The sequence below is a fragment of the Mus musculus genome, chromosome 12 (genome assembly GCF_000001635.26).
Source record: "Mus musculus strain C57BL/6J chromosome 12, GRCm38.p6 C57BL/6J".
Taxonomy (NCBI): Eukaryota; Metazoa; Chordata; class Mammalia; order Rodentia; family Muridae; genus Mus; species Mus musculus.
The window spans coordinates 85,920,049-85,947,282 of NC_000078.6; the positions used below are offsets into that span (position 1 = coordinate 85,920,049).

Sequence of the window (27,234 nt, forward strand, 5' to 3'; positions counted from 1 at the left end):
AGTTCAGGAAGGTGTGGTGAGGAATTAGACTTCCCCAAAATGGATGCTGTTAGATTGTGCAGAGGCTTTAGGGGAACTGGGTTTGGTTTTTGACTGGCTTTTAAGTAGCTACATGAGTCAGACCTTATTCTAGAGAGTAAATTTTGCTTGCATTGTGAGCAGTTGGTAAGAGAAGAAACTCAATGTAGAAAGGGGACAGTTACGATTGTCCAATAAAAAAGATGGAGGTGTTGGCCATAGAGTAACGTTATAGGAATGGAGAGAAGGGGACAGGTTTAGGCTATTTGTGAGGGAAGAGTGGCCCACTAAAGCTCTGCACTGACTAATGTGGTGATGTCGACCAGTGGGTAGAAAGAACAGGAAGATATGCCTTGTGGTGACCAGCAAAATTACAACTTAGAGGTCAAGGCTCATAGTTCAAGCCTCACAGTGGACATTACTGATCATTCGGACTAACTCACTCTGGATGGGGAGAGAACAAAGTACCGCGGGCTTGGGGAATGCCACTCTGGGTAGGTCAGTACAAAACCAGGAGGAAACATTTCAGAGTGGCAGGCCTAACACTGCCAGCAACAGGAGGATGGTCAAGTCTGCGTAGCATGCCTGTTGCATGAAGGAGGAATAAAGAGGCACTTCAGAATTTGTGGGTGGAGCAGCAGTTGTGAGCTGAGGAGATCAGAGAACAAGTGTGATGATGCTGTTCCACAGGGCTTGGCAACAGAAGGTGAGACCACATCGTGGAGAGAGAAAAGATGGTTTTATTTTTAAAGATGGGGATTCCTAAAGAGGAAGAAAATGATGGCTGAAGGATTAAGATGTAGAAATGGATGTATTGGCAGAGAAGGGTCCGAAAGGACAGGTGCAGAGAGGCCAGGAGAGGGATGGCTGTTCTTCCAAGTCATAAGAAATGGACTGCAGAGAGGTTCCTAATAGAGGCCTAGGGAGAGGGTGAGGTTCCTGGGCACTGGCCTATGTTTTCTAGAGGCTAGATCTTACACTTTGGCTAGGAGATGTGGGTAGGCTTGGGTTTGGGAGGCCACTGGGAGAATGAGAATAGTTCATAGGTGAGTTCAGGTTATATGAATGCATTTCTGCCACCTGGGCTCTGGTCTATAGATTGAAGTCAAGTCATGGAGTCAGAGACCCTTTCCAGGCTTCAGCCTCCTCTGTCAAGCCAAGGTACAGGGTCAGACCAGGATTTCTGAAACAATTTCCTGAAAGGGGAGTTGGGAGGGGATAAGAGTATTGAAAATAGAAGACAGAAGTGTATTCTGAGCTCCATTCCAGCAGTAACATCCTGCTGAGCTGCTGTAGGAATCTGAGCTTATAGGATGGATTACTGTAAGTCAGCAAACTCCACACTGCTCCCCGCTGTCCTGTAGGATAGCTGTTTCGTTTGTCCCCAGGGTCTGGGGAAGGCCAAGGCTAGGGTGGAGATCACGTGACCACCTCCTCCATGAGGCGTCTGTCAAGAGCCTGTGGAGCAGTGTTGTTTTCTAAACCCAGGTTGATTTGGTGCCACTCATGCCTGTCTCATACTTCTCTCCAGGTTTCTAAGTAAGGGGCATGCCAATCAGTGCCTTTGAGACCATCTCAGGATACCCTTTCGGGGGCGCCCTTAGGACAGTTTATAGACATGAAAAACTCAGTATTCTTTATTTTATTTGAAACAAAATAAGGATTGAAATTTGAACTATCAGTTTGAGAGCTTCAGTCAGCACAGTTGGTGAGTCAGCCGAATTTGAAAGTATCTGGAACTTGCTGTTATTCTCTAGGTGAGAATAGGAATGTCTTTGTTGGGAATATTTGAACATTTAAATTCATCGTTTCAAATTCATACTGTATTTCCATAACTGCTCCTGTTAGTAATTAGATTGTAACCTTATTTCTAGCTCACTTGCTGGAACCTCTTACAGATGAAAACCAAGGAGCAAGCAGGCTCCCTGGCCTGATGCCCCTGCACTCTGGTCCTCCAAACGCTCTCAGTCCTCGACTTCTGTAGCACCATCTCCAGTCCACTTGGGATGAATCCCTCATCTTACTTTGGGGAACATGAGCAGACATTGTTCAGTGATTACACGTACAAGGATCGTGAACGGAGCTTGTGTTGGGCCCTAATCTTAGCTGATGTAATTCTGGCTGTAGCATCAGGAGGCCGGTCAGCTGAAGTAACCAAAGCCTTGCCCGAAAGAAAACCGATCTGCCACAGCTAGCCACTGAAGTGGAAGTTATCACTGTCTCTCTGTCTTCCCTCTGCAACCTGAGGACAGTCCTTGCCTATCACCAAGACCACCAGGCAGAGAACACCCCACGGTGTGCTTTACCGTCTTAAAGGATATTTTACCTGCAGATCTTCTCTGGGCTTGTCCCTGTCTGTCAGGTCATGCACACCAAGCTCTACAGCCACTAGTTCTGGGCTCCAGTCACTCATGTCCTGTAGTTGAGAAATGCATGACCTTAAAATGTGGGCTCAAAAGTTTCTTTGTAGGATTAATCTAGTTCCTGTTTCAGAGGCTTTTCCATACTAGGAATATTAGTTCTCACAGCAAAATCTGAATCACTAGCCTAACTGATAGAAGTGTGTCCTGAAGGGCTTCCAACACCACAACCTTTTCTTTTTACTACTGGTGGCCCAGTGAACACTGAACACTGCATTCTCCCAAGAGCATTCTTCAAAGTTCAAAGGGGCAGCATGATGGGCAGAAGTAGTAGTTTTCAGGTTTCGTATGGGAAACAACAGCTCATGGCGTGTTTAGAAGGGTTCTTTATTCAGAAGTGTCTTTATAACAGTCTTCCTTCTTAGCTATCCTGACAGAAGGATCCTTAACGATCACTCGGAGAGATGCAGGTATGTAGGTGGTAGGTTACCATTCTCTCTCATAACAGTGTATTGTTTTTGATTTCTACAGCAAAGTACAGGCCCGGTTAGCATTCTCTGCCTATCTTCAGCATGTGCAAATCCGTCTGACAAAAGACAGTGGTGGTCAGACACTCAGTCCCAGCTGGGCTGCCAAAGAGGATGAACAGATGGTGAGGCTCTGCTTTTGGGGACCTTTGGCTGTCCTCCTTTCTCTCCTTCTATCCCCAGCTTAGCAGTATACTCTGAGAAAAGAGTGAAGTGCAGGACTCAGCAAATGAATAGTTCAACAGCTAAAAGTCTTCCATGGAAGCCTGGAGAGCTGGGTTTGATTCCCGGGACCCATGGGAAGATGAGAGACTCTAGTCCACAAGTTGTTCCCTCACCCCTAGATGAGTATATGGCACATGTGCTCACAGGCACCATGTTGCACGCTTTGTTTCCATTATTTTCTGTCCTGAGGAGTTAGTTCCGTTAACTCTTTGAAAGTCAGTGCCTCTGTAATATCTCAGAAAGTACCATTAGTCAGCCTAACTTCTTACTTTACTTGTAAGTGTGTCAATTTTTAGATTACTGAATCAAAACTAATAACAATTTTGATCTTATATCAGTTATTTGAACACACCCATGATCAATATTTTGGCTAACAGTGACAGGGAGCATCAAGCTCTTTGATAAGATCAGACATAGCTTCAGTCTCATGAAGGCCTTTTGAAACTACAGGCTCTACCACAGACAGAGGGGCTGTTAACTCTGAGGAAGCTGTGTCCTTTGTCAGTACTGACTTTAATTTTTAGTTCTCTCTGTACAGCGCAAGGTGCATTTTAAAAAATCATGTTGGTTATCCCAGAAAACAAATGATGAATTTAAAGTAGTCAAAAGAACCCAGAGATAAACCTTGTGTGTAATGCATAATCCTTCAGCCATCAGTGGAAAATGTTAGCTCCGCTCTTTCCAAGTGGAAAATTGAGCATGCCTTTTTTGAGAATTGGTTTGTCTGCTCTACTGAAAAAATAATGTTTTAAAATAGTAGCTTAAATCACCTTATAGTAAAGACAGCAGAGAAGTATGAAATCCAAGCCTCTAGTTATGAGTCTCTACCCTTTATACTAGAGGAAATTGGAGGAGGGAGCAATGAACAAAAATCAAATTAAAATAAAATCACTTAAAATAACCAAAAGCAGTCACACAAACAAAAACAGCCAGACTAACTGTTCCAGTTTCTGGCTGAGAATTTACCCAAGATTTGGGGCATTCTACAAGAATACATAAGATCATCACTGCAAAACCTAGTAAACATTGTATGAATTCGTGAATATATACCTGGAGCTCCCCCAGCCGGGCTTGAGGGCCAGTAACCTTGCTTTTGAGGGACACAGGTACACAGACAGCTCCCCCTCTGATCCAGGCTGGACTCAGAGTCTGTATCTAGTAGCTCAGAGGCACCTCACCTAAAGCCTCAAGACCCATCCTCCTGAAATCAGTTTTATTGTTTTATGGGATGTTGCCTTGTTGAGGTCTCTGGCTCCACACAATCTCTCTGAGTTTGTGATGTTATAAATGGCCCAATTGAGATCTTCTCAATTTCAGATTTGATTCTTTTCTCCTCTTAAGAGAGGTATAGTTGTCCATTGTTTTACAGGACGCTGCCATCCCTGCCATCATTATTTCCCGCCCCCCCTCCTCCAGCCACCAGGGCCCCCTCCATCCCCTTCTTTGCTTTCCCCAACCCAGCTCTCACAGTTCCTTTATCATTTGAAAGGAAGAAAGATGTGTCACCTTGCCGCTACCAAAGCAGTTTTCTTTTCCTTCATCACAACACTTTTGTAAGCAGCAGTTCTGTGGTGTTGCTCGGCTCCCTCCATGTGTGTTTCCTCCTGCTTTCCTTCAATGTCTTTATAGGATGTCTCTCAATGTGACCTTCGTGTTTAGATTCAGAGCCTTGGCTTGTGATCCTTTCTTGCTCCAGCTTCTTTGGGAGTCTGTCATTTAACCCTTTTCTCTCTGGCCTCAGCATTATTTTCTCTTAGGTTTCTCTCTATAGTGATTTCTTTTGTTATGTTATAGGATCTTACTCTGTAGCCCAGGCTGGCCTCTAATTTGCCATCCTCTTACCTCATCCTCCCAAGCACCAGGACTATGAGCATGTGCCATCATACCTGATTCGGCTTTTTTCTGTCTTCTCACCTTTGATGAGTTCATCTGCCCCTGTGATTTTAGTTTACACTGATTTTGAATGCTGCATTTCCTAACTGGCTCTGTTTGTGTACCTTATTAGAAGTAATATTTTTACACTTGTAATTATGATAGTTCTCTCTCTCTCTCTCTCTCTAGATAGACTGGCTCTGTTTGTGTACCTTATTAGAAGTAATATTTTTACACTCTGAATTATGATAGTTCTATAGGTAGATAGATAGATAGAGATATATAGATAGATAGATAGTAGTATTTAACTACTGCTTTACTATGTAGTTATTTGCATCCACATTGGTTTTTAAGTTTGACTCCCAGAGTACTGAGAGAGAGAATATGATGCTTTTGCCTTGCCTTTCTGTAGCATCTTATACCTTGCATGTTTGTAGCAGTGTGTGCCATGCCTCTCCTTGGGTTTCCTGTTGAATCCATTCTCTGTCTGTCGCCTTCCCACACCTGCATTCGGCTCCATCCTGGCTTGGCTTCTGATGGTTGGCACAATCTCTACTTTCCTCCTTCTCTTTCTCTTTCATGTACACAGGAACTGGTGGTTCGTTTTCTCAAGCGAGCGTCAAGTAACCTCCAGCACTCGCTGAGGATGGTATTGCCTAGTCGGCGGTTGGCACTTCTGGAGCGCAGGAGAATCCTTGCCCACCAGCTAGGAGACTTTATCGGTGTGTACAACAAGGTGAGTCAATAGCCTTCTGTGCTGCTGCATCAGACGCTGTTAGGAATGGGCCAGTCTGCCTTGCTCTGTTCTCTTGACAGCACCATCCCCTTTGTGACTCTTGTTGTCAGTCCAGCTTGGCTGAAAATCTACTTATCATTAGGGCCGATGCCTATATTCAACTCTTAGGAAACTGCATATTTCTTTTGTGCTTGAGTATACCCAAGGTCTTGCTGTGTGTTATAACTGTATTATAGTATAGTGCCTACAGACAATGGTGAGTGGACCATTTGAAAATGAACTTATACTGTGAATTTAAAATGACAACTTGTATTTCTGTTTTGGAAGTGTTAGATTTTCTTCTCTGAGATGTTTGAAACAGGGAAATGATTTCACACCTAGGTGATACACTATTTAATTAGAATTTTTTTCAAAGTGTCTTATATTTAAGTTTCTAGCATCCATTTTAAAATAATATTTTCAGGAGAAAAAATATAGCCACTATATAAGAGGGACAGCTGAGTCCTGGAAGTTGACGTAGCCTTTCTGAAATTACATGGAAAGGCTAGGCTAGTGGCACCATATGTATCCGCACACTAACCTGTAGGTACAGTTTACCCTGTTATCTATTGAGAATTCTCTGTTGTCTTATACAAGTCAGACTCGAGACTCTTCCAAGACTAGTCCTTCCTCTATGAATTGTAACAAAATCTGGTGTCTGTTGTCTAGCCACACTGTGAAACTAGAATTATCATCCAAGATAAAAGGGTCTCTCTCTCTATGAGCTGTGTTAGTAGAAAGTAAAAACATGATTAAAAATTGCATTCTGCCACTGTTACTTGGGAATTTCAAAAAATTGCATGAAATGGTGACCAAAAGTAGCTTGTCAAATGTATAGGTGGTGGAAGTTCAGGAAGAATTAATTAAAGTCTTTACTGTAAGGCACCATTAACCCAAGGGAGCAAAAGCAAATGAAGCGCATTTATCGGGAGTCAGTTTAATTTTGTCGTTCTTCTCTGGGCTTGGACATGGGTAGGAAACAGAACAAATGGCTGAAAAGAAATCAAAGAAGAAACTTGAAGAAGAGGAAGAAGATGGGGTGAACGCAGAAAGCTTTCAGGAGTTTATTCGACAAGCAAGGTACAGACACTTTTGATGAGTTAACCATGTCCTTCCCTCTCCTGAGCTGCCACTGAGCCCCCAACAGCCCCTTGTCTCTGATACACAGATGTGAACGACTTTGGTCCCCAAGGGAGGGGATGTCTTGCAGGCTTGGCCTCTCCGTTTCTCAGCCAGTTGTGTTGCTGTTGCCATGGCTTCAGTTATCAAAACACTGCTGTGTGGTGTCTGGGCTGCAGCTCTAGACAGCCTTCAAAGTACACAAGCTTGAGAGGACCAAGCACATCTTAGAAATGGAAAGCTAGAGACTTGTAGTGTTTACCGAGGCCAGATTTGTTCCTGACCTACTGATGCTGTGGAGATGACCAACTTTTACCCACATCGAGTAGGGTGAGGAATTTGCTGTTTCTCAACACTGTGAGGGTCACGTCCAATTTATATAAAACAGAACAAGTTTTTCATGCTTAGGGTTGACCTTGAGAAACCGAAAAATCTCTATGTTCAACTCTGTTTTGATGTAAGCCAGCCACACCATTTTTCTCACTGACATTGTATTTCCAAAGGAAGAGATAACAAAAACACTTAATTTTAACTTTTGTGATGACTCCGAATGAAGGTGCTTTTTATAAACTAGAGAGTTGTCGGGATGGAGAGTTGACTCAGAGGTTAAAAGTCTTGTCTGATTTTTCAGAAGACCTGGGTTCTATTCTCTGCACCTACGTGATGGCTCACAACCATCTCTAACTTCCAGGGATCTAACACTCTCTTCTGACCTCTGAGGGAAATGGGTATGTATGTATACATATGATGTACATACATACAGACAGACAAAGCAGCCATACACATAAAGTAATAAAATCTAAAATATATTTTTTCAAATTAGAGAGTTGTACAGAAACCACTAAACTAAGGGGAAAAAGCAACTCTAAGCCCCTTTAATTAGACTGCAGTTGTCCAAGAGCAGTGGGTGGTATATTGCTAGAAAATTAGCATTCTAATATTTGTGAAGTAAAGTTAGGTTGTGGTCAGTTTAACAGTAAGGTCCTTCCTTAACTGCTTTACAAACCTCACCGTGGCCTCAGTGGCCTGTGTTTAGGTATGCAACAAACACAAACATCATTTTGTAGGGTCTATATTTGTATACACTATTTTGTGGATATTTTGAAGTTATGAGTAATATGTTTGAGAAAGCAGATATAGAAAAGAAGCAAGAAACAGCTTCCCACATCAGCCTTATAAAAATAGCAAAAGTAAAAAAGGACAAGATGGCTTAGTGGGTAAAGCACTCATCCTCAAGCCAGGGACCTGAGTTCCATTCCCAGGACCTGTGTGTTAGAAGGAAAAATGCAACTCCTGCAGCAGGTTATTCTCCACAGCTGCACCATGTTATGGATAGACTCACACAAAGGAAAGGAAAGATATTAAAAGTGGAGAAGGCAAGAAAGTAGATGACACCAAGAAAATAGTATCTTTTTTTAAAATAAATGCTTAAAATAGAAAAATAGAAGAATACAAACCTCAAAATTAAAAAAAGAAAACAAAAAAGGAAGGAAGGAAAGAAACGTAACTGGATGCTAAATATAAACCATATATACTTTAAACTAATAAAGAGTTGGAGATGAAAATACATTGGGTTGTATTTATTGATTGTGACTTAAGGGACAATTCCTGGGAACTTTGGGCAGAGTAGGGTTTTTTGGAAGCTGGGTCGAGTACATGGATTCCCTCAATGGGCTAACAAACTCAAATGCCTGCAGGAGAGTCAGGGAGACCTAAATGAGGAAGTGGGCAGAGGATAAGACAGGTACAGAGCGGCTTGTAGTTGGGCCAGCTGTTCCTTGCCTTCCAGTATGATGAAAAGTGCCAAATAAAACACTGCCGGAGAGAAGCCGGGCCGGCTGCAGCCCCAGCCGTAGATTTTTGCCGGTTCCTAGCACGATTTGTCTTGTGCTGCTTTACTCCTCGGCGACCTGAGGGTTTATAGAGATCCAGAGAGGTGGTTTCCTGATTTCTCATTTGTGTGTTCTGAAGACAGCTGGTGGGTTGCTTCACCTTCTTGAAGGCTACCTATCTGGAACAATACCAAGCTCCAGGCATAGGAAAATAACTATGAAAAAGTGGCTGGACATGTTGAAAATCCCTACATTATAACTTCCAAGCACTTTGGCTAAGATCAAGTGAAACCTGCATCTGGGAGGCCCCTGTAGAATCTCCTCTGTTTTCTCACACTCTAAACTGTGTGGCTTTCCATAACAGAAGTAATTGCCTTGATTCAAAGTGCCCATCTAGTTCTGTTCTGTCTCATGCATTGTTCAGATAGTGAAGAATCTTTTCTGTGGGCACACTGTCTCCTTATTTCTGACACAGCCAATTAAAATGACTTGTAGCCCTTCTAGTCAAGGCACTTGAGCTATCTAGAAATGACATAGATGCATTGCAAACTACAGCCAGATAATAGTTGCCATCTGTGGCTATGAATAATCATTTTCTTACTGAGTTTTTTAAAGGTGTACATCCCCTCCACTCCCTGCTGTATGTAAGCTGGGGAAGGGTATCATATAAAACTAGGTCGCTGCTAAGCTTTTACCCGGATCTGTGGCTTTGGTTCCTTTCCAAGAGTGTTGTGATTGAGTAAAACTTTGTGAAGGTGACTACCAAGTACTTGAAATGTGCATAGAACAACTCTGGAATAGAATCTTCTAATTTTATTTAATTTAAACTAAGTCTCAATAGCTCCATGTAACTAGTGGCTGCTGGATCAGATAGTGTAGATCTAGAAAATCTCTGTGTGGGTTAATAAAGCCTTACGGTGCTCTCCATTTTCCTGGTTGCTTGCTTTGTTTAAAACTGTCTGTTCACAAGGAGCCCTCGACGTGTGCCTCTCACTTTCCCTTCCCCTGCTTACTGTTTCCATAATAAAATGTCAAAGATTTTCCAGAGCAGCTTCCTGTGCTGACCGTACTCTCTTCTTCATTTCAGTGAGGCTGAACTGGAGGAGGTGTTGACTTTTTATACCCAAAAAAACAAGTCTGCCAGTGTCTTCCTGGGGACTCACTCGAAAAGCTCTAAGAACAGCAGTAGTTACTCTGATAGTGGGGCAAAAGGTGGTAAGTATGCCAGCTAATGAGTGAAAAATGCAAACAAGCAGAAAGCAGAGCTGTGCAGAGAAGAATCAGGAATAAGTTGGCTGCACACCAGTCTCCAGCAAGACTGAACTCTGCAGTGGGGCTGAGGCTGGCGGGGGATGGGGGGGGGGGCGGGGAGGTGGGAGGTGGGAGGTGGGAGCTCCACTTTTTCTTTAAAGCAAAAGAAGAGCATCCTTTAGAGCTACGTTTTCATCTTCCATGACAACAGCAGGGTTTGGAGTTTTCTTTTCTTTTTTCTTTTGAAAACCTGATCTTTAATGAACACCCATCTTCCTGTGTGCTTCCACACAACATGCACAACAAGTTCCAATTTCAAATGTCAGTACAGCTGAGAAAATGAGCTCCAGGGGCTGAGTGCCTGCTCCCGGTTCCTCCTCAGCACATAGGGCCCAGGCTTCAAGCTGCCATCTGCTCAATTCAGAGCGTTGCTCTTGGTTTCCATTCTTTAGCACTTCTCTTTCCATGCCTCTCAGCACCATTGGCATCTTGGATAGAGTGTTGTTGTTATTGTTGTTGTTGTTGTTGTGTGGGGCAGTTCCATACCAATGGGATGATTTATATTCTTGGTCCCAAATCCTAGATGCCATTGGTTTCTTCCAGGCATTGTGACATTCTTTGTGTTTCTGAAAGTCCTCACTGCTGAGGGACACCAGTGGAATCCAATGTAGACTGCATTGTCTAGCTCCTATTGTTATAAAAACAACAACAACATAGCAATCAGACATAGCTGCATCGGCAACTTCTGTGCTTTCAATGTAAGACTCATCTCAAACCTGCATGCAAGTATATTAATATAGGTATTTTATTTTATGCAGGCAAGTGTTTTGCTACATGTATGTCTGTGGACCAAGTGTGCCTGGTGCCCTTGGAGACCAGAAGAGGGCATCAGATTCCCTGAGTTATGAGCTGTCATGTGGGTGTCTTCTGCAAGAAAAGCCAGTGCACTTAAGACCACTAAACCATGTCTCCGGCCCCTTGTCAGTATTTTCAGTACTAGACTCAGTCTCAATGCTCTCAAGGCTATCCCAGTCTAATACGGAAAGATTCAGGAAAATTAGTTATTTCAAATGTAAGATTAATTTCCCAAAGAAACATTGTTAATTTTGTTTTATGTTTACAGGGCTGGGGATTGACCCCAGAGCCTCACAAATCTGCCACTGAGCTACAACATCTCAGCCCTCTGTTGCAAAATTCACTTAGGCTATTTCATGAAGCCTTACTAGGAACTGTTACTGAATTGTATTTTTCATAGTCCTTTCAAGCCCAGCTTCCTCTTGGAGCTTGTTTCTAATTTCATATTCCTCTGTCCATTCTTCTTTCTCATATTTTTCATATTTGGTGTTAGCCCCTTTGATTGCTGCTAGCACTTTAACCACTAGGGCTATCAAAGCCTTTGTATTTATAAAGTGTTTTCTGATGAATGGAGTTTATTGTGGAAGGGAGGCTGAGAAATTTTTACAGTAAGGTTAGAGTAGGAAAAGTCTGCTCCCCTGGTGAGTTGGGGCTCTCATCCATATTCATGTGGCAGCTTAGCCCTTGACAGTAATGGAGAGGGCCCAGTAGTGTGTACCAACAGCTCCTGTTAAATACAGATGGGTCATTTCAAATTCTCAGATCTGCTTGATTCGATTTTGTTTTTTCTGGAGTTTGTTTGTTTGTTTGTTTGTTTTGGTTCTGGCTTGGTTGGTTGGTTGGTTGGTTGGTTGGTTGGTTGGTTGGTTTCAGACAGGGTTTCTCTGTGTAGTGGTGGCTGTCCTGGAACTCACTCTGTAGACAAGGCTGACCTTGAACTCACAGAGATCCACCTGCTTCTGTCTCCTGAGTGCTGGGATTAAGAGCATGCCCCACCAATACCTAGCCCTTTAGATCTGTTTATTAATGACAATTTTTATATTAGAAGATCAGTTCCTGCTTTTTCTATTGTATAAACCTAGAGATGGGTATGAAGGTTTCAAACAAGAAAAAAAGGTGTTTGATAGTTTAGTGTCTGGGCTTATTTCATAACTGGACAGGCAAGTAGCAGCATTACCCCTAAGAATGGCAATGGAGAGAGAGGACAGGATCCATGCACTCTCATTCATTCCTCTGAGAGGCTCTCTGGAGTTTTTAGAGAAATCTTGCCCTTGCCACATACTTACGGACATTTCTCTAAGTATATGAATAGCTATGGACTGTTCTGTCTCAGAATTTTATAGTAGAGAAAAACAGCTACAGTGGAAACTGGCTTTATTACTAAATGTGATCAACCTGCCTCAAGTGAACTGAGGCACATGCTATAGGATAGTCAGGCGGTACACCAACAACCAGTGAGGCTGTGCTTGCATCTCACAGTCCCGCTCTTGTGTATGCATGTTGACTTGGCTCCAGCAGATCCTGCCAGCCACTAGGTTCTCTTATCTCCCATCCCCTGCCACAGTATGGAGTCCTGGTGGAAGCACCCGAATTCTCTTATTTCAGTTTCCATGCATGTCCTAGCTGGGTCCCAGTCAGTAAATTCCTGCCTTGGGTTTGAGTGAGGTGGAGCTGGTGCTGGGAACCATTGGGAATCACACAGTTGGCTTTGTCCTCCAGAAGTTACCATCCTTAAAAGGTTGTAGTGGGCTGTGCAGTGTTTCCCAGCATTGATAAACACTTACGTTTGATGTTAATGATTTTGATTAGTAAAAGTGCTTAAGGCAATATTTTTTATTTCAGATCACCCTGAGACCATACAAGAAGTGAAAATAAAGCAACCCAAACAGCAACAGGCAACAGAAATCCACGCCGATAAATTATCTCGTGAGTGCTTGAAACACACATTGCTTTCTGATATACCACTAAAAGAAAAACAGCGGTCAGGTGTGCAGTGTAGTAAGTGCATGGGCCATGTCTCCCAGGGAAGTTCCCTCTTGTTCTTCCCTCCCCTTAGAATGTTCTCCTGACTGCACGTAATTGGTTTTCCATGCTCTCGACACGTTTTGAGCACTTACTTTTCCCAGAGGGTGAGGAACTGTATAGACTTTGTCCTGCTCTGCTTTCTGGGGAAGTCTCAAGTCAAGCTTTTAGAGAGGGATACAAATAAAGTCAAAATTTTGTTACCAGGCTGTGTCTGGTAAGCAAAATTTATTAAGTTCAAGATGAATACTCATTAAAGTCTGCATGATTTCTATCTCGTGTTAACGTTATTTTGATGTTCTAAAATGTTCACGTGTCATAGAGATTGTATGTTTATTTTTCCAAAATGACCTGTTCTTTTGTTTTTGCTTTAATAGGATTTACCACTTCATCAGGAAAAGAGGCGAAACTAGTGTATACCAATTGCTCTTCTTTCTGCAGTCCTGCTGCTGTTCTTCTGCAGAGACTCCCCAGCTCCCATCTGTCGTCCGTGATCACAACCTCTGCCCTCTCGGCAGGCCCTGGCCACCATGCTTCTCTATCTCAAATCCCTCCAGCTGTCCCCAGCCTGCCTCACCAGCCAGCACTGCTACTGAGCCCCGTTCCTGACAATGCCCCTCCCTCCATACACTCTGGAACCCAGAATGTAAGCCCTGCGGGGCTGCCACGCTGTCGATCCGGCAGCTACACCATTGGCCCCTTTTCCTCTTTCCAAAGTGCCGCACATATCTATAGCCAGAAACTGTCTCGTCCCTCCTCAGCAAAGGCAGGTGAGTGAGAAAATGATGGCTGCCTGCCATGTCAGCTCCCCCTCCCCCCAGCCCATGGAAGCGGAGCGCCTCTTTTCCTTCGCCTTCCCTTTTGTTACCTTCTGCTGTGACTTAGAGAAGGGTCTTGCATGGTGATCACTAGCATTCCTTCACTGATACAGAATGATTCAGGGCTGCTCTTAGGTTCTACAAAAGGAGACGAAAGGGCAGGGCATACAGAGTCCTACTGAAGACCACCATTGGCCTAGGAAGTTACTCTGCATTTTTTCCGATTTAAGTAGCTGTTCCTGAATCAGACAACTTAAAAACGGCCTGGCCAAAGAACCCATCAGATAGGACCTTTAATTTTAAATGAAGTAGACCCATATTGTCAGTCAAGTTTTCTTCCTATTTATTTTATGATGTTGAGAATTGAACCCAGAACCTTACCTGTATTAAGCAACGGCCCTAGCAGTGAGCTGTATCTCCAGCCCATTTTTTTCATGACATTTAGATCATAGCCCTACTTGGAAACTTGATTATTTCATATATATTCAGTGGTTTTTAAGTTACGTTCACAGAAATGTATAATAAACATCAACTGCCTAACTTCAGAACACTTTCTTTTGCCCTTAAAGAAATCCCAGATCTCTCAGCAGTCATCTGTTTCTCTTCCTCCTAGCCTCTGGCACCATGGTTGTCTTTCTTTTTCTACAGATATGACTGTTCTAGGCATTTCACATAGCTAGAATCATTCAGTAAGTGGTCTTTGTGATCGGCTTCTTTCACATGGTGTCATGGTTCTCAGGTTAATGTGTTGCCACATGTGTCATGCTGGATGCTTTCTAAGTAGCTGGGTGGCTGCTGTTGTCTGGCTGTACAGCGTTTGTTTTCCTGTTAGTCAGATGGTGGACATTTGTTTCTTCCCCACTTTGGCACGTTATGAATAGTGGTGCTACAAGCAGTGCTGCAGCATTTACTTGTGGACATAAATTTTTATTTTTTAAGCTATCTAGATAGAGTAGAATTGCTAGATCACGTGGTAAATTTCACGAGTCCTCATTTTGATCACGCATATCCTTACTAGCATTTAATCTTTTTATTTTACCCATTATAAAAAGTTTGACTTAGAATCTCTCTCTCTCTCTCTCTCTCTCTCTCTCTCTGCCTACTCATCTATCTTATAGAAGGGTTATGATTGGCACTTCCTTAGCAGCTAATGATGTGTTGATTTTTGCATGCCTTTTGAGTATTTGGATATCTTTATAGGGGAAATGTGTATTTGATTTCTTTGTTAGTTGTTAAGTTGAGGTATATTTTTATCATTGAGCTGTGTTTTTTATATATTCTCCATTCAAGTCCTTCATAAGGTCTTAGGAATAGTTTTTCTCTATCTATTGGTTCTTTTCATTTTCTTCAGGCATAGAAGTTTTAAGTTTTTTTTTTTTTTTTACAATTTATTTATTTATTTTATGTATATGAGTGCACTGTAGCTGTACAGATGGTTGTGAGCCTTCATGTGGTTGTTGGGAATTGAATTTAAGGACCTCTGCTCGCTCCAGTCAACTCCACTCACTCAGTCCCTGCTCACTCCGGCCCAAGTATTTATTTATTATTATACATAAGTACACTGTAGCTGTCTTCAGACACACCAGAAGAGGGCGTCAGATCTCATTACAGGTGGTCGAGAGCCACCATGTGGTGTCTGGGATTTGGACCTTTGGAAGAGCAGTCAGTGTTCTTACCTGCTCAACCATCCCGCCAGCCCAAGTTTTAAGTTTTAATGAAGTCCAATTTTCCTTTTTTTGTTATTGTTGTTGTTGTTGCTTGTAATTTCTGTGTCATATCTGAAAACATAGTCTCTAACTCAAATCTATAAAGATTTCCTTACATTTTTTTCCTGAGAGTTTCATGTTAGGTTCTCACATTTAGGACTTTGGTGCATTTTCAGTTACTTCTTGTGTGAGATAATGTAGGCATTTAACTTTATCCTTCCACATATGGATATTCCATTTTTCCAGGACCACTTATTTAAAAATGTTATTTCCCTACTGCATTACCTTTCTGAAAGAAATCATCAGGCCCATTTAATTTGGTAGGTAATTTCTAATGCTCTTTCTAGAAGTAGATCCTTCTAATATTAAAAATTACTAGAGAATGGAAAAGTACTCTGACCCATTTTGTGTGACTAGATTTGTTTTGAAAACAAAATTAGTGATAAAAGGGAAATTACCAGCTTTGTTTATAAATAAATCTGCAAAAATTCTAATCATAATAAAAGCCTGCCCAATCTAGCCACATCTGAAAGGTGGTGTGTATGATAAGCAAAGTCTACTCAAGGAGTGTGGGCATGACCTGCCAGTACCTCCTGCCACATTGACAGACTAAAGAAAAAAAAAGACATTCATGACATCATTACAAATTCAGAAAAAGTAAACTCCAAATTCACTCGTAATGATTCTGAATACTGAAAAGAGAAGGTCCCTGTTACCCTGAAAAGAGGGTGTCGACCGCAGAGCTACAGATGGGTCAGTCTGAACGAGGAGATGGTGACCACGGTCCTGTTGTGTACTTAAGGGCACGGCGAGGGTGCTCACTACTATTGCTTCTGTTCAGCATTTCACTGGAAGTCAGAACCAGCATAAAAGGTTTAAAAAAAAAAAAGAGCGATAAAATTTAATTGCAGATAATCTCCTGACTGTAGAAAACATAAAATCGTCTCTAGGTACATTTTGGAAAAAACTTTTGAACTAGCTAGTATCTGAAAACAATTGTTTCAACCGAAAATATATGTAATGAAAAAGAGAATACAGAGTTTGGTGAGTGGTGAAAGGGTATTGGGAGAGAGTGGTTAATATCATCAACATACTGGAAATATATTGTATGAAAGTCTCGGAGAATAAAAAAAAGGTTTCACTAGTAGATTCTGTTACATCTACTGTATCGGTTGAAACCCACTGAGTCCATTTTGTGCCTTTACATTCCTGGGAATGTGGGCATCCAGACAAGGATGGTCAGCCTACCAGAGGCCACCCATACTTCAAGGTTTAAATTCCTTGGTATTAATTATACACAGCATTTTAATTCATTATCACCCATTAAACAGTTTTAAAAGCATGTTGGACAGTAGCATAAAACTATGAGCTACTCTGGGAAAAGTTTAGAAAAGACTTTTTATAAAATGTCAAGTCTTCAGAGAAAACCCAAGTCAGTGCTCTTAACCACTGAGTCATCTCTCCAGCCCTCAGTGAGATTTTATAATCAGAAAATGATGTGTGTGGGCAGAGGAGGGAAGCTTCAGGTCTTAGTTCACTCAGGAAGCCTCAGCAAGTTTCCTGGTTAATCGATAAGCCTGTTGTAAGCGAAAGGAGGACTGAGGACGTGTGAAGACTGTGTGACTTCTATAAAGGTACGCAAGCATAGGATTGGCAAAAGCACAGTGTGACCAAAGGAATGTAGGAGAAAGTGTGCTAAGGAAGTCAGCACAGTTGGTGACATTGTTCATCAGAAGGAAAGGGTCTTTCTCTCTCATAAATGATGCTATGGCAAGTGAAATCAGATCCCCGCCACACCCATATATAAAAATATAAAAAAATATATAAAAATAAACTTCAGTTGTGAATGGTGACACCCACACTTGGTTGTGTAGGCAGGAGTATCATGAGTTCAGGAGGCCAACCTGGGCAATATAGTAAGATCCTGTTTCAATAACAAAAATAGTTTTTCAGATGTAGAACTTAATACCTAAAAAACAATTTGCAGGTTTATTATACGGAGCAGAATTTAAAAAACAGAAGCACAACTTAAATAACTCAAGAAAAAGACAATAGAAAAATGATGAGGTTTCTAAGGATGGCAGCAACATCCACCATCATTCTTAATTACGCAACTATTAGCCTGTTAGAGAAGGGAGCGTTCAGATGTTTGACAGTCCCAAACAGTGGGAAGTGTGGCTCAGCAAGAATTCCTGTGTGGGAGTGTTAAACATACCACTCTGATACTGTCACTTCAGTTTGAAAATACATGTACCCTGTGACCCAGCAGTCCTACTCCTGGGCATAGGCACAAGCAGAGCCCTGCTGCCGTGTGTACATGAGTGTGCACTGTGCTGTTTATAACCGCAGTGGCTTCAGAGGAACTGCTGATGGAATGAAGGATAATAAGACAGCAAAAAAAAAAAAAAAAAAAAAAAAAAAAAAAAACCCAGAAAACAAGAAAACCAAACACCATGAGTTTATATACACTCACCCAGTGAGGATGCCTTTTGGTAATGTCTTGCTAAATGATGAAAGCTAACACTGGAGACCTACTGTTTTGGGATGCTGCTTTAATGGAGCCTGAAAATAAGCAAATTATTTAGTACGTATGTATGTATGTATGTATGTATGTATCTATCTATCTATCTATCTATCTATCTATCTATCTATCTATCTATCTATCTATCTAACTACATATACAGAGAGAGAGAGAGGGAGGGAGATCTCTATAGACATATACTCACAGGAAAACTCCTAAGTATATACTAAAGTGATGTTGACACCTGGGAGGACCATGTTGGCTAACTACGCTATTGCTACTGTAGCTCCTGGGCTTTGTTGAAAGTTACAGGTGCTCATCATAGTGCACTTGTAACTTACACATACATTGTAAAAATATATATTCCAGATAACACAGTAAACATGGAAAGGCCTCTTAAAGGCATGCCACCACATTACATACACAGAATGAGCGTGCTTTCATTAGCATTGTAAAAGGGCAGAAAGGGACTGAGAGCCTCAGCGTCCTGGCTCAGTCCCCAGCACCACAGAGATACATAAGTAAGCAGATAGAACCGAAACACGTTACAGCATTTCTATTTTGTGGATTTAAAAATAGTTTTTCAGTGAGATTTAATTTTTTTAAAAAGAAAATTATTATATGTAAGTATACTGTAGCTGTCTTCAGACACACCAGAAGAGGGCATCAGATCTCATGACAGATGGTTGTGAGCCACCATGTGGTTGCTGGGATTTGAACTCGGGACCTCTGGAAGAGCAGTCAGTGCTCTTAACCACTGAGTCATCTCTCCAGCCCTCAGTGAGATTTTATAATCAGAAGAAAACTTGAACCTTGATTTTATTGTGATCAAAGAGTTGAAAAAAAGAAAATTTAAATCTGAGCGGATAATCCCTTGTGAGTTCATAGTCACTGCTAGTTTTCCTCTTATACCTGTCTTCTCCTGGAGCATTATAAGTAGTGTGAATGCCGTCACCATTGATGCCACAGGCTGACGTTATGTATTGATGTAATAAACCAAAAAAATCACAAGAGTTTCCATGTTTGGGTTCTCTTTTGTTCCTGGTGATATTGCAGATAGAGCCGAATGCCTTGCTGCTCAGCCGAATCCCTAGTAAATCCGAACATTGGCTCTTCGATGCTCCCTGGGACAGGAGTCCTTTATAAGCCGTCACACGTTGATAAACACATGATCATTTGGCTATAAGAAGACTTTCTAGGGTGTGGCAAGGATTTATAGAGTTTTATGACCACTTGAAGATCATCTTTGGCCTTTATGCAGTTTGAGCTCCCTAGGATTCATCAGTGTGTGTTGGCCTGATACTTGTTTGCCACTGTCATAATTTTATTCAAGGCTTGATTTTTAAATGGGTGAGACCTCTTCTCCCTTTTTTCAGCAGGGTCATGTCATCCACACAAGCATCATTCAGGAATTGCCAAAACACAAAAAGAGGGTGAAGATGTTTCATTAAACAGGAGGTACAACCAAAGTCTGGTTACGGCTGAACTCCAGCGGCTCGCGGAGAAGCAGGCAGCCAGGCAGTATTCTCCAGCCAGTCACATCAGTCTCCTCACTCAGCAGGTAGGGCCAGACCAGGCAGCCACTGAGCTCTGTGGCTTTGGGAGTTGGGGTGCCAGGGCGGGGTGTGCTGGTCCTTCTGTCTGTCACTTGGCTGTTCCTGTGTGCTCATGGTCTCTGGTAAGTCTCCATTTTGTCCATTTATATTTACAAAACTGGACTGTTTCTCCCTAACTGTCAAGAAAATAACTCTTACAGGCATTGGGTATATATTATTGCATGTGTAACATCTAAATTTCAACTGTAAATATAATTTAAAGGGATTAAAACACAAAACACACACACACACACGTGTCCAATTGCATGCATCCCTTAGTGTTTGTGGAAGTGCCAGGACAATTGCAGTAGCCTGTTCTTTCACCATGTGGGCCCCAAGGATTGAACTCACATCACCAGGCTTAGCACACTTTTGCCCTTGCTCACTGAGCCATCTTGCCAGCCCAGGAGCTTTTAAATTAACTTCTTTCATTCCTAAAATTTTCCAGTGAGTCCTGGATTTATAGATTTTTTTTTTTATCAGAGTTGTAACTTTGTTGTCAGCCCCACCCCATTTTTCCGTTTAGTTCATGATCTGAGAATGTTTCATGTCTAATGATTATCGATGCAGATACAGCACAAACAGACACAAGGGCAGACTCTAGGGTGCATGCCTATGTGTGCATATGTGTGGTACGTGACAATTTCATGAACTTTGGGTTCTCTTCTGGTAGTCTCCATGGTATGTATTAGTAGAAAACTTATTACTTAATGCTAGATAGATTCAGAACTCTCTAAATGAGGTATTGATAATAGCTCATAATAGCCACACATGATACTCACTATGTGGCTATGTCTTTCTGTTTCTGTTGTGCTAATTTTTAAAATTGGTTGTAACTCCATAATGATAATTAAATATAGGGAGGAAATGGGTGTATGGAGGTGAAATTGCTTCAAATACATATGAAAGTAGACAACACACCATTCTCTGATGGTTCTCTGTTCAAAAAAATTTTTCTTTTGGAGCACAGAGTGAGAATCCTGATATGGTCGTGCTCGGCAGGGATTGTTTCCAGCCCCTAGTAGTTGAACACCAGTAGATGAAGAGGCCTAATGCGCAGCTGGAAGCAAAGAAATGTAACAAGCTGTTAGGCAGACTTGAAGGGCACTGCATAGTCAGGTGCTGGCCACAGACTGATGGGGCTAGGCATGAGATAGTAAACGGAGGAGAAATCTGAACGTGTCAGCCGTCCATGAGAAAAGTAAGGGCTGCTGGGCTATAGCTGGTAGTTTGGCTTTCAGGTAACTAAACATGTAGAAGCATCACGGCATTAAGTCTTTTTTTTTTTTTTTTTTTTTTTTGTGATTACTATAAAAGGCAGGCAGTATTAGTGTTCACATAGTCCCAGCTCCTATTATTCGCTATGTTACAGAGCCCAGAAAATTATAAAATCCCAATCCTGTGATAGCCAGGTTCTGTAGCCTTCGTGGGAAGCTCTCTCCCTAGTCTTTCTCATGCAACCGGGAACTGTGCTCTGCAAGTCCATCAGCTCTTCTTTGTAAGCCTCGGATGTCAGTTTTAACTTTCAGAGCCTCAGCAGCAGGATGCTTGTGTGACGCAGTACTTAGAGAGGTGCTGTGCTGTGCAAAAAACCAGGGTGGAGCCCATAGGAAGGGTTGGATGAGCCAGGCCAAGGCTGTGTCCTTCTCCCACTGACTGCCTGTATGACGAGGAACACTTCATTTCTCAGCCTCTGAATGTGATCATTGCTGGGGGAAACACAACTGGGTCCTAAGGATGCGGTGTAAAAGCCTCTTTGGGAAGTCTAAATGCTGTGTACTTGGGAAATACTGTTATTTCAACCTTTAAGGCTTTAGGAACACATTGTTTCTTATGTGATGAAAGCGTTGTTAGGTTAAGTGTAGTTTAGTATAGAAAAGCTCCATTGCATGTTTTGCAACCATTTCCTCTCAGAGGACTCAGGAATTTAATTTGTAATTTGAAAACCTCTGTTATTTTTTTCTTTTGCTTAATAAGTAATACTACATTGTAGTGTTTGTTAACATACAGCCTGACACATTTGTTTTCTAGCTGCTTTTTCTGTTCTGTGTAGGGGAAAGCTGTTTCCATTTCTTAACTGAGCTGAGTGATAAATGCCTGTGGCTTCCTGCAGGGAAGTGGGCAGGAGCTCCAGGAGTCTCGGAACTAGCACCTGGGTGCTAACTGGTGCTGTCAGCACAAGCAGCTTTGTGTCCAGAAAGAAACTCCTCAGGTGCCAGTGTTTCCCTGACTTAATACAGCCTTCAACGGCAGTTCTTATTTGTATTTTTGCTTTGTTTTCTTTTCCTCATTTTTTTCCTTATTGTTGTTGTTGTCCAGTGGATAACCCCCCTTCAAATGATTAATTCTGAGCTGGGCAGTCGTGGTGCACACCTTTAATCTCAGCACTCAGGAAGCAGAGGCAGGTAGATTTCTGAGTTTGAGGACAGCCGGGGATACTTGGAGAAAGCCAGTCTGGAATTGTACTACCCCCACCCCCAAAGATTAATTCGCTATTTCTATTATTGCTTTTTTTATTATTATTCTAGGATAATTTTATGGCATTATCTACACTAGTTCCTTCTTTGTGCTTATTTATCTTTAGTTCTCTATTTTTTGAGTTAAATTTCTAATTTCTTTTTAACCATTATATATTAAAGGCTATGAATTTTCCTCTGAGGATTGCTTTAGTTTTAGCCCATAAACTATTATTTGTTTTGTACCCAAGGAGTTAATAGACTCATTAAACAAGGAAGGCAGATTTAAATTATTTGTACTATATTGAAGATTTGTACAAAGTTAAATTGTAGAGATTTTTTGAAAAAACATTTTATCTGTATCTGTAAATTCAGCTACTTAGCCTGTTAAAGTGGTCAGTGACATTTTCTAGAAAACTTTGTATTTTGTTGTGATTATTTATTTAAAACAAAACAAAACACTTTATCCAAGTTCTTTAAGAGCATTTCTGGCTTTGGTGGTAACCGACCAAGAAATAACTCATGGTCTTATGAAAGGGACAGTCACCCACACGTGATCCTAATAGCCAGGAGCACCCCAAGCTATATAACTGCCAGTGGGTAATTCAGCTTGTTAGTTGGAATAGAAATAAGGCCAAAGCAGTCTCTTGGGAGCACTCATTCTACTGTCTCACAGGCAGGGCAGAACCAGCCCCTGGGAGCCTGGGTGTGCATGTCTTGGGGCAGCAGGTTGGATGACTAGTGGGACCTGGGGGGTCTGCACTGGGGACTTGGACTAACGCTGGATGGAAAACTCAACCCTTAGGAGGCCTGCAGAGGGGCTGGGCGCTTGTGTAGGTGACTCTATACCACTCACACACGTGCATGATCTGGGCTGCTCAGGTAGCTGAGGAGAGGGGAGCTGGAGGGTGAGGCATTGCCAAACTAAGGAATGGAAAGTTGGACAGAGTAGGTTCTTAAGCCTACAAGTGGTTAAAAGGCTTTGGGGAACTTAGAATTTGTATTAGGCTGGCATTTTAAAGGAATTTATATTGTTAAAAGCAGAAGCTGATTTCTTGAATTCCTTTTTTATCACTTTTGCTATGAGTCAACTTTATTTACATCCTGGAACACATAAGAATAGCAGACATTCTCTACTCATAAGCAGTGGCCCCTTAAGCAAGGTGTGTACAGTATATGTGCATTCTCAGTAGAAGAGGTGTATAATAGATTCTCGGCCCCTGAGGATTCCGTGTATACCGTAGGAGACACGCAGGTTGCATTCATCCTTTCCCTTGGTGTGTGAGAGGCTGGCCATTTTCTGGAGTCAGATCTTTAGTGACTGCTGTGTGTGCTCCTGAAAGCAGTGTTAAGCAGCATCTGTACCTGTAGGGGGTCGGGCTCTGGGGTACTGGCACAGGGCTTCTGCTTAGGTGTGAGATCTCACTACCCCTGTCTCAGTCAGGGTTGCAAGGGAGGGCAGATCAGTAGACGGGCTCTTTGTGGTTATTGCTGTTAGTGTCCAGAAGAATGTGGCTAAGGAGCCCAGCCTGTGGTGAGGAGTGGGAGGGAGACGGGGCATTAGAGGAGCACTGGCCCTCACCCACCGACAAGTTTGAGATTTCAGGACCTAGCTATCATTAGGAGCAGCTCCAGCTCTTGCAGCCTGGGAATTTAATCAAAGGGATACCAGCAGACCACCCAGGCGGGGCCCTACCACGAACCCGTGTGCTGTGTCAGTCTGCTCCGCAGCCAGCCGTGCAGCAACGTGGCCAGGCCTCCTGAAATGTGCTGACAGACACAGAAGAGGGAGGAGACACTGAGCCCTTGAGATTTTTCATTTTGATGGGGAGTGGAACATAAAGCCATTCGATTTCTTTCATTTCATTGCTCTTTACTCTGAGACTCTGAGGCCTAACGCTGCAGATAAATACATGAGGTTCAAAGCATCTGCTTCCCAGTACATTAGTCCTCCGACTCCCCTTCCACATACAGGAGTTCTCTATCAGCCCGCCTTGGTCAGTAGCTACCAAAAGGTCCTCGGTGACCCCTGCCTCAGTTTCAGAGGTTCCACTTGGAGAGTGGCATTGAGTCGGTGCCGGTGTCCTCCCTGGACACTACAGGTGTCACGACTTGGCTTCAGAACTTCCTTGTCAGTTCTGAGCTTATCTGAATATACAAACTGCTGTGCACTTAGGCTCTGGTCTCATGACTGTTTGCTGTTTCTTTTGACTCTGTAGTCTATGTTGGTAGAAAATGTACTTTTTTGACATCATATATGTTATCTGTTCCTGTTTCTCTAGAAAGGCAGCAAGGTACATTGGGAAAACATTAGTTCTGGAGTCAGTGAGAACTGGGAAATTACTATCGGGCCTTGATTACCTCATCTTAAAAGGGGGGAAAAAAAGGCCTATGGTAGAAGATAAGTCACCGTCACTTGCTGCACACACCATGTACCTCAGGCAAAGGACCCAGAGATCCTGAGCTGGATCTGACCTAAAAACCCACTCCCTGAGGACTGGCCTTCATGTACCAGAAGGCACCACAAAAAAAAAAAAAAAAAAAAAAAAAAAAAAAGCCAAAGGAAGGAAGCGGCCAACAGTCCTGCCCAGCTATGGTGCCTGTAAGCCACAACAGCAGCCAGCATGGCACTGTCGTTCTAAGGGTTTGGTAGTGGCATGCATACTTTGGCAGTAACCAGCAGCTCTCTAATTGGACTTAAGACCTGCTTAACAAGAGGGATGTCATGCTCGCAACTGGAAACCTAGCCAACTGTAGGGCTAGTGAAGTCATGGATCTTGGAAGAGGACCTATAACTACCACTTTACTAAACCAGCATAATCCTAACTACATACTAAATATTTGTCCCTATACCACAGATCAGTGTAGTTTTTAATTCCTCATCAACATGCAGAGACCATTACAGAAAACCACAACCTATCCTAATGCAGAGTTGTGGGACCCAGTCTCGACTGATAGATCTACAGCTCAACTCCTGCATCTAAAGCTTAGGCATCATTGCAGAAGACAGGGCAGAGCGCAGAGGGGAAGAGCCAGAGGAACACGAAGAGGTTTTGTATGATTTTGTTGCCTGGAAATGTCATAAGATAGCACCGATGAAGTCTTCCAATTTGGCTTCCTAAACACAAGCTGAACCAGGATGACACCAGTAGACATGCTGACGTAGAAGGGGAACACTCACAAGGCCTCAGCCCTACACAAAGAGCTACAAGCAGCCAAGATGCTGTGGTAGTTCTGAGTGAAGAATGGGAGGTGGCCCTGGGTTCTATCCCCTTCGTGCTGTGGTTATCTTCCAGTGAATCTTTCCCTAAGGTATAAATCCCCTACACACAGCTTTATGTGAGATTTCTGTGCTGAGTGCAAGGTCCAGATATCCCACTGCCTGCTAGACATTAACTGTCTGGCCAGCACCCAAATATTTGAACATATCTCAGAAGCACACAGAAAGACTCCTGTGCAGTGCATCTCAAAGCTGTTAGTTTTCCTTCTTCCTGTCGTCTCTGCTGTTAGTGGCATTGACACCCGAGAAACCACCTGAGGGTAGAATCTGGCTTATCAGCCGCATCTGTGTCTCCATTCTCTCTACACTACGTTGCTGCCGACTCTTATTCATTCTAACTCCAGTGTTCCTGCTCTGTACCTTGTCTATTTAACTTACATCAACTGTTCTGCTAAAGGCCTTCATTATCTTCCAAGTGGACAGCTACAGGTACCTTTTAAATGATCTGGCAGTGTCCTCCTGCTGTTCCTCATCTTTAAAGACCTCTTGTTATGTTAAATCACATGTCTGATCCTAGTATTTGCTCAAAGAGAATCTTTCTCTTTATGAAACCCAAACTAGTAATGCTACCCATGAACTGACTGAAAGTCTGGCTACAACGTACTAGTACCTGTCTCTGTTCCAGCACACAGGATTTTGCCTAGCTCAGCTAGGATTTCTACCAGTCAGTATGCCTTAGTTTATGCCATCTTCTCTGGAGAAATGATTCCTAGTCACCGCGTCTGATCTGTATATCTGCTAGGGCTGCAGGAATGCCACCTCACTCATTCGCTGTTAGGCTGATTTCCTCTTCATGTTGTGTGTGGACGATCTGTGTCTTTTAACAGACAGTAAGCACCTTAAGTCTCAGTGTCCTGTGATGCCTGAGACCTGACTCCAGGATTGTAAATTTATAATTTATTAATAATTTCCAAAAAGTCCGCATCTCTTCTGACCTTGTACAGACCTTTTCCCATGGTCATTCTTCCCTAAACAACTAAGTATAACAAAGTTATAGCCTTTACGTCATATAAGTAATCTATCAGTAGGTGGTTTTGTGAGAGGATATACAGAGGCTGTATTCAAATGTAATTATATTTTTCGTAAGAAACGTGATCATGGGAGGGGGTATGGGGGACTTTTGGGATAGCATTGGAAATGTAAATGAAGAAAATACCTAATAAATTAAAAAAAAAGAAAAGTGATCATTTGTAGATTTTTGTATCTTCAAGAGGCCCTACGATTAATACTTTAAGGATATGGAGGGACAACTTTATTTAATAAATGTGCTTACTCTTTATTATTGTTGTTGTCGTCATCATCTTCATCATCCAGTGTTGGAGATTGAATGCAGGGTTGTGTGATGCTACTCAAGAACACAACTACTGATCCACATCCCTGGTCCTTCAGTGTGCTCCTTCACTCTACTATAAGATCCTTGAAAATTAAACTATGCAGTTTTTAAACCCACCCACTCTCCCACCCAAGTATCCTCTAAAGTATGCATTCCGGACATAGTGGTTAATAAATAGATGAAGAGCACCTGCCACCACAGCCAGAAGTCTTCCCATTGTGTTCCTGCCTTCAGCCCTTGGCTAGCCACTGTTTAAAGCAGGTGGATGATAGTCATTTCATCTCCTGCCTGTTTGACTGTAAACCACATAATGGCAGTTCTTTCTAACCCACCACTTACTGCGGGACCTTGTACTTTCTAGACCATGTGCTTGCTAAAGGGAAAAGAATTTCTGTATGTTGTTGAATTTTGTATTCTCTTTAACACTAACACTGTTGCTCTTCATTCTTTTTCATTGATTATAGCACACCTGCCCTGCATACCATAGCAGCGACATTCATCACATTTCTACCTTGTCTTACTTAGGCAGTATGTTAACAACACTTTGTGTGCATTATCTCTTCCATTTTAAGACTGAGGAAAGTGCTTTTTCCTGGGTTGTTGGGTTTTTTTTTGTTGTTGTTGTTTTTGTTTTTTTAAGCTCATGATGGTGAAGAAATAGAAGCCAGT

At 42.3% G+C, this 27,234-nt stretch overlaps 1 protein-coding gene across 30 annotated transcripts in view; it reads left to right on the forward strand.

Moving 5' to 3' along the window:
• The window catches only part of Ttll5 (tubulin tyrosine ligase-like family, member 5), a 229,068-nt gene that overhangs the window by 95,356 nt on the left and 106,478 nt on the right, over positions 1-27,234 (forward strand). For 23 of the 30 annotated variants that reach the window (XM_006515989.4, XM_030246774.1, NM_001364627.1 and 20 more), the window contains 7 exons: positions 2,910-3,030; positions 5,592-5,738; positions 6,754-6,857; positions 9,816-9,943; positions 12,677-12,760; positions 13,234-13,626; positions 19,278-19,462. In XM_006515989.4, the coding sequence (XP_006516052.1) occupies positions 2,910-3,030; positions 5,592-5,738; positions 6,754-6,857; positions 9,816-9,943; positions 12,677-12,760; positions 13,234-13,626; positions 19,278-19,462 (1,162 nt within the window). Of the gene's footprint in view, positions 1-2,909; positions 3,031-5,591; positions 5,739-6,753; positions 6,858-9,815; positions 9,944-12,676; positions 12,761-13,233; positions 13,627-19,277; positions 19,463-27,234 lie in introns of those variants that run through there. The other 7 variants (NM_001364624.1, XM_006515992.4, XM_017315109.2 and 4 more) reach the window with 4 other exon arrangements.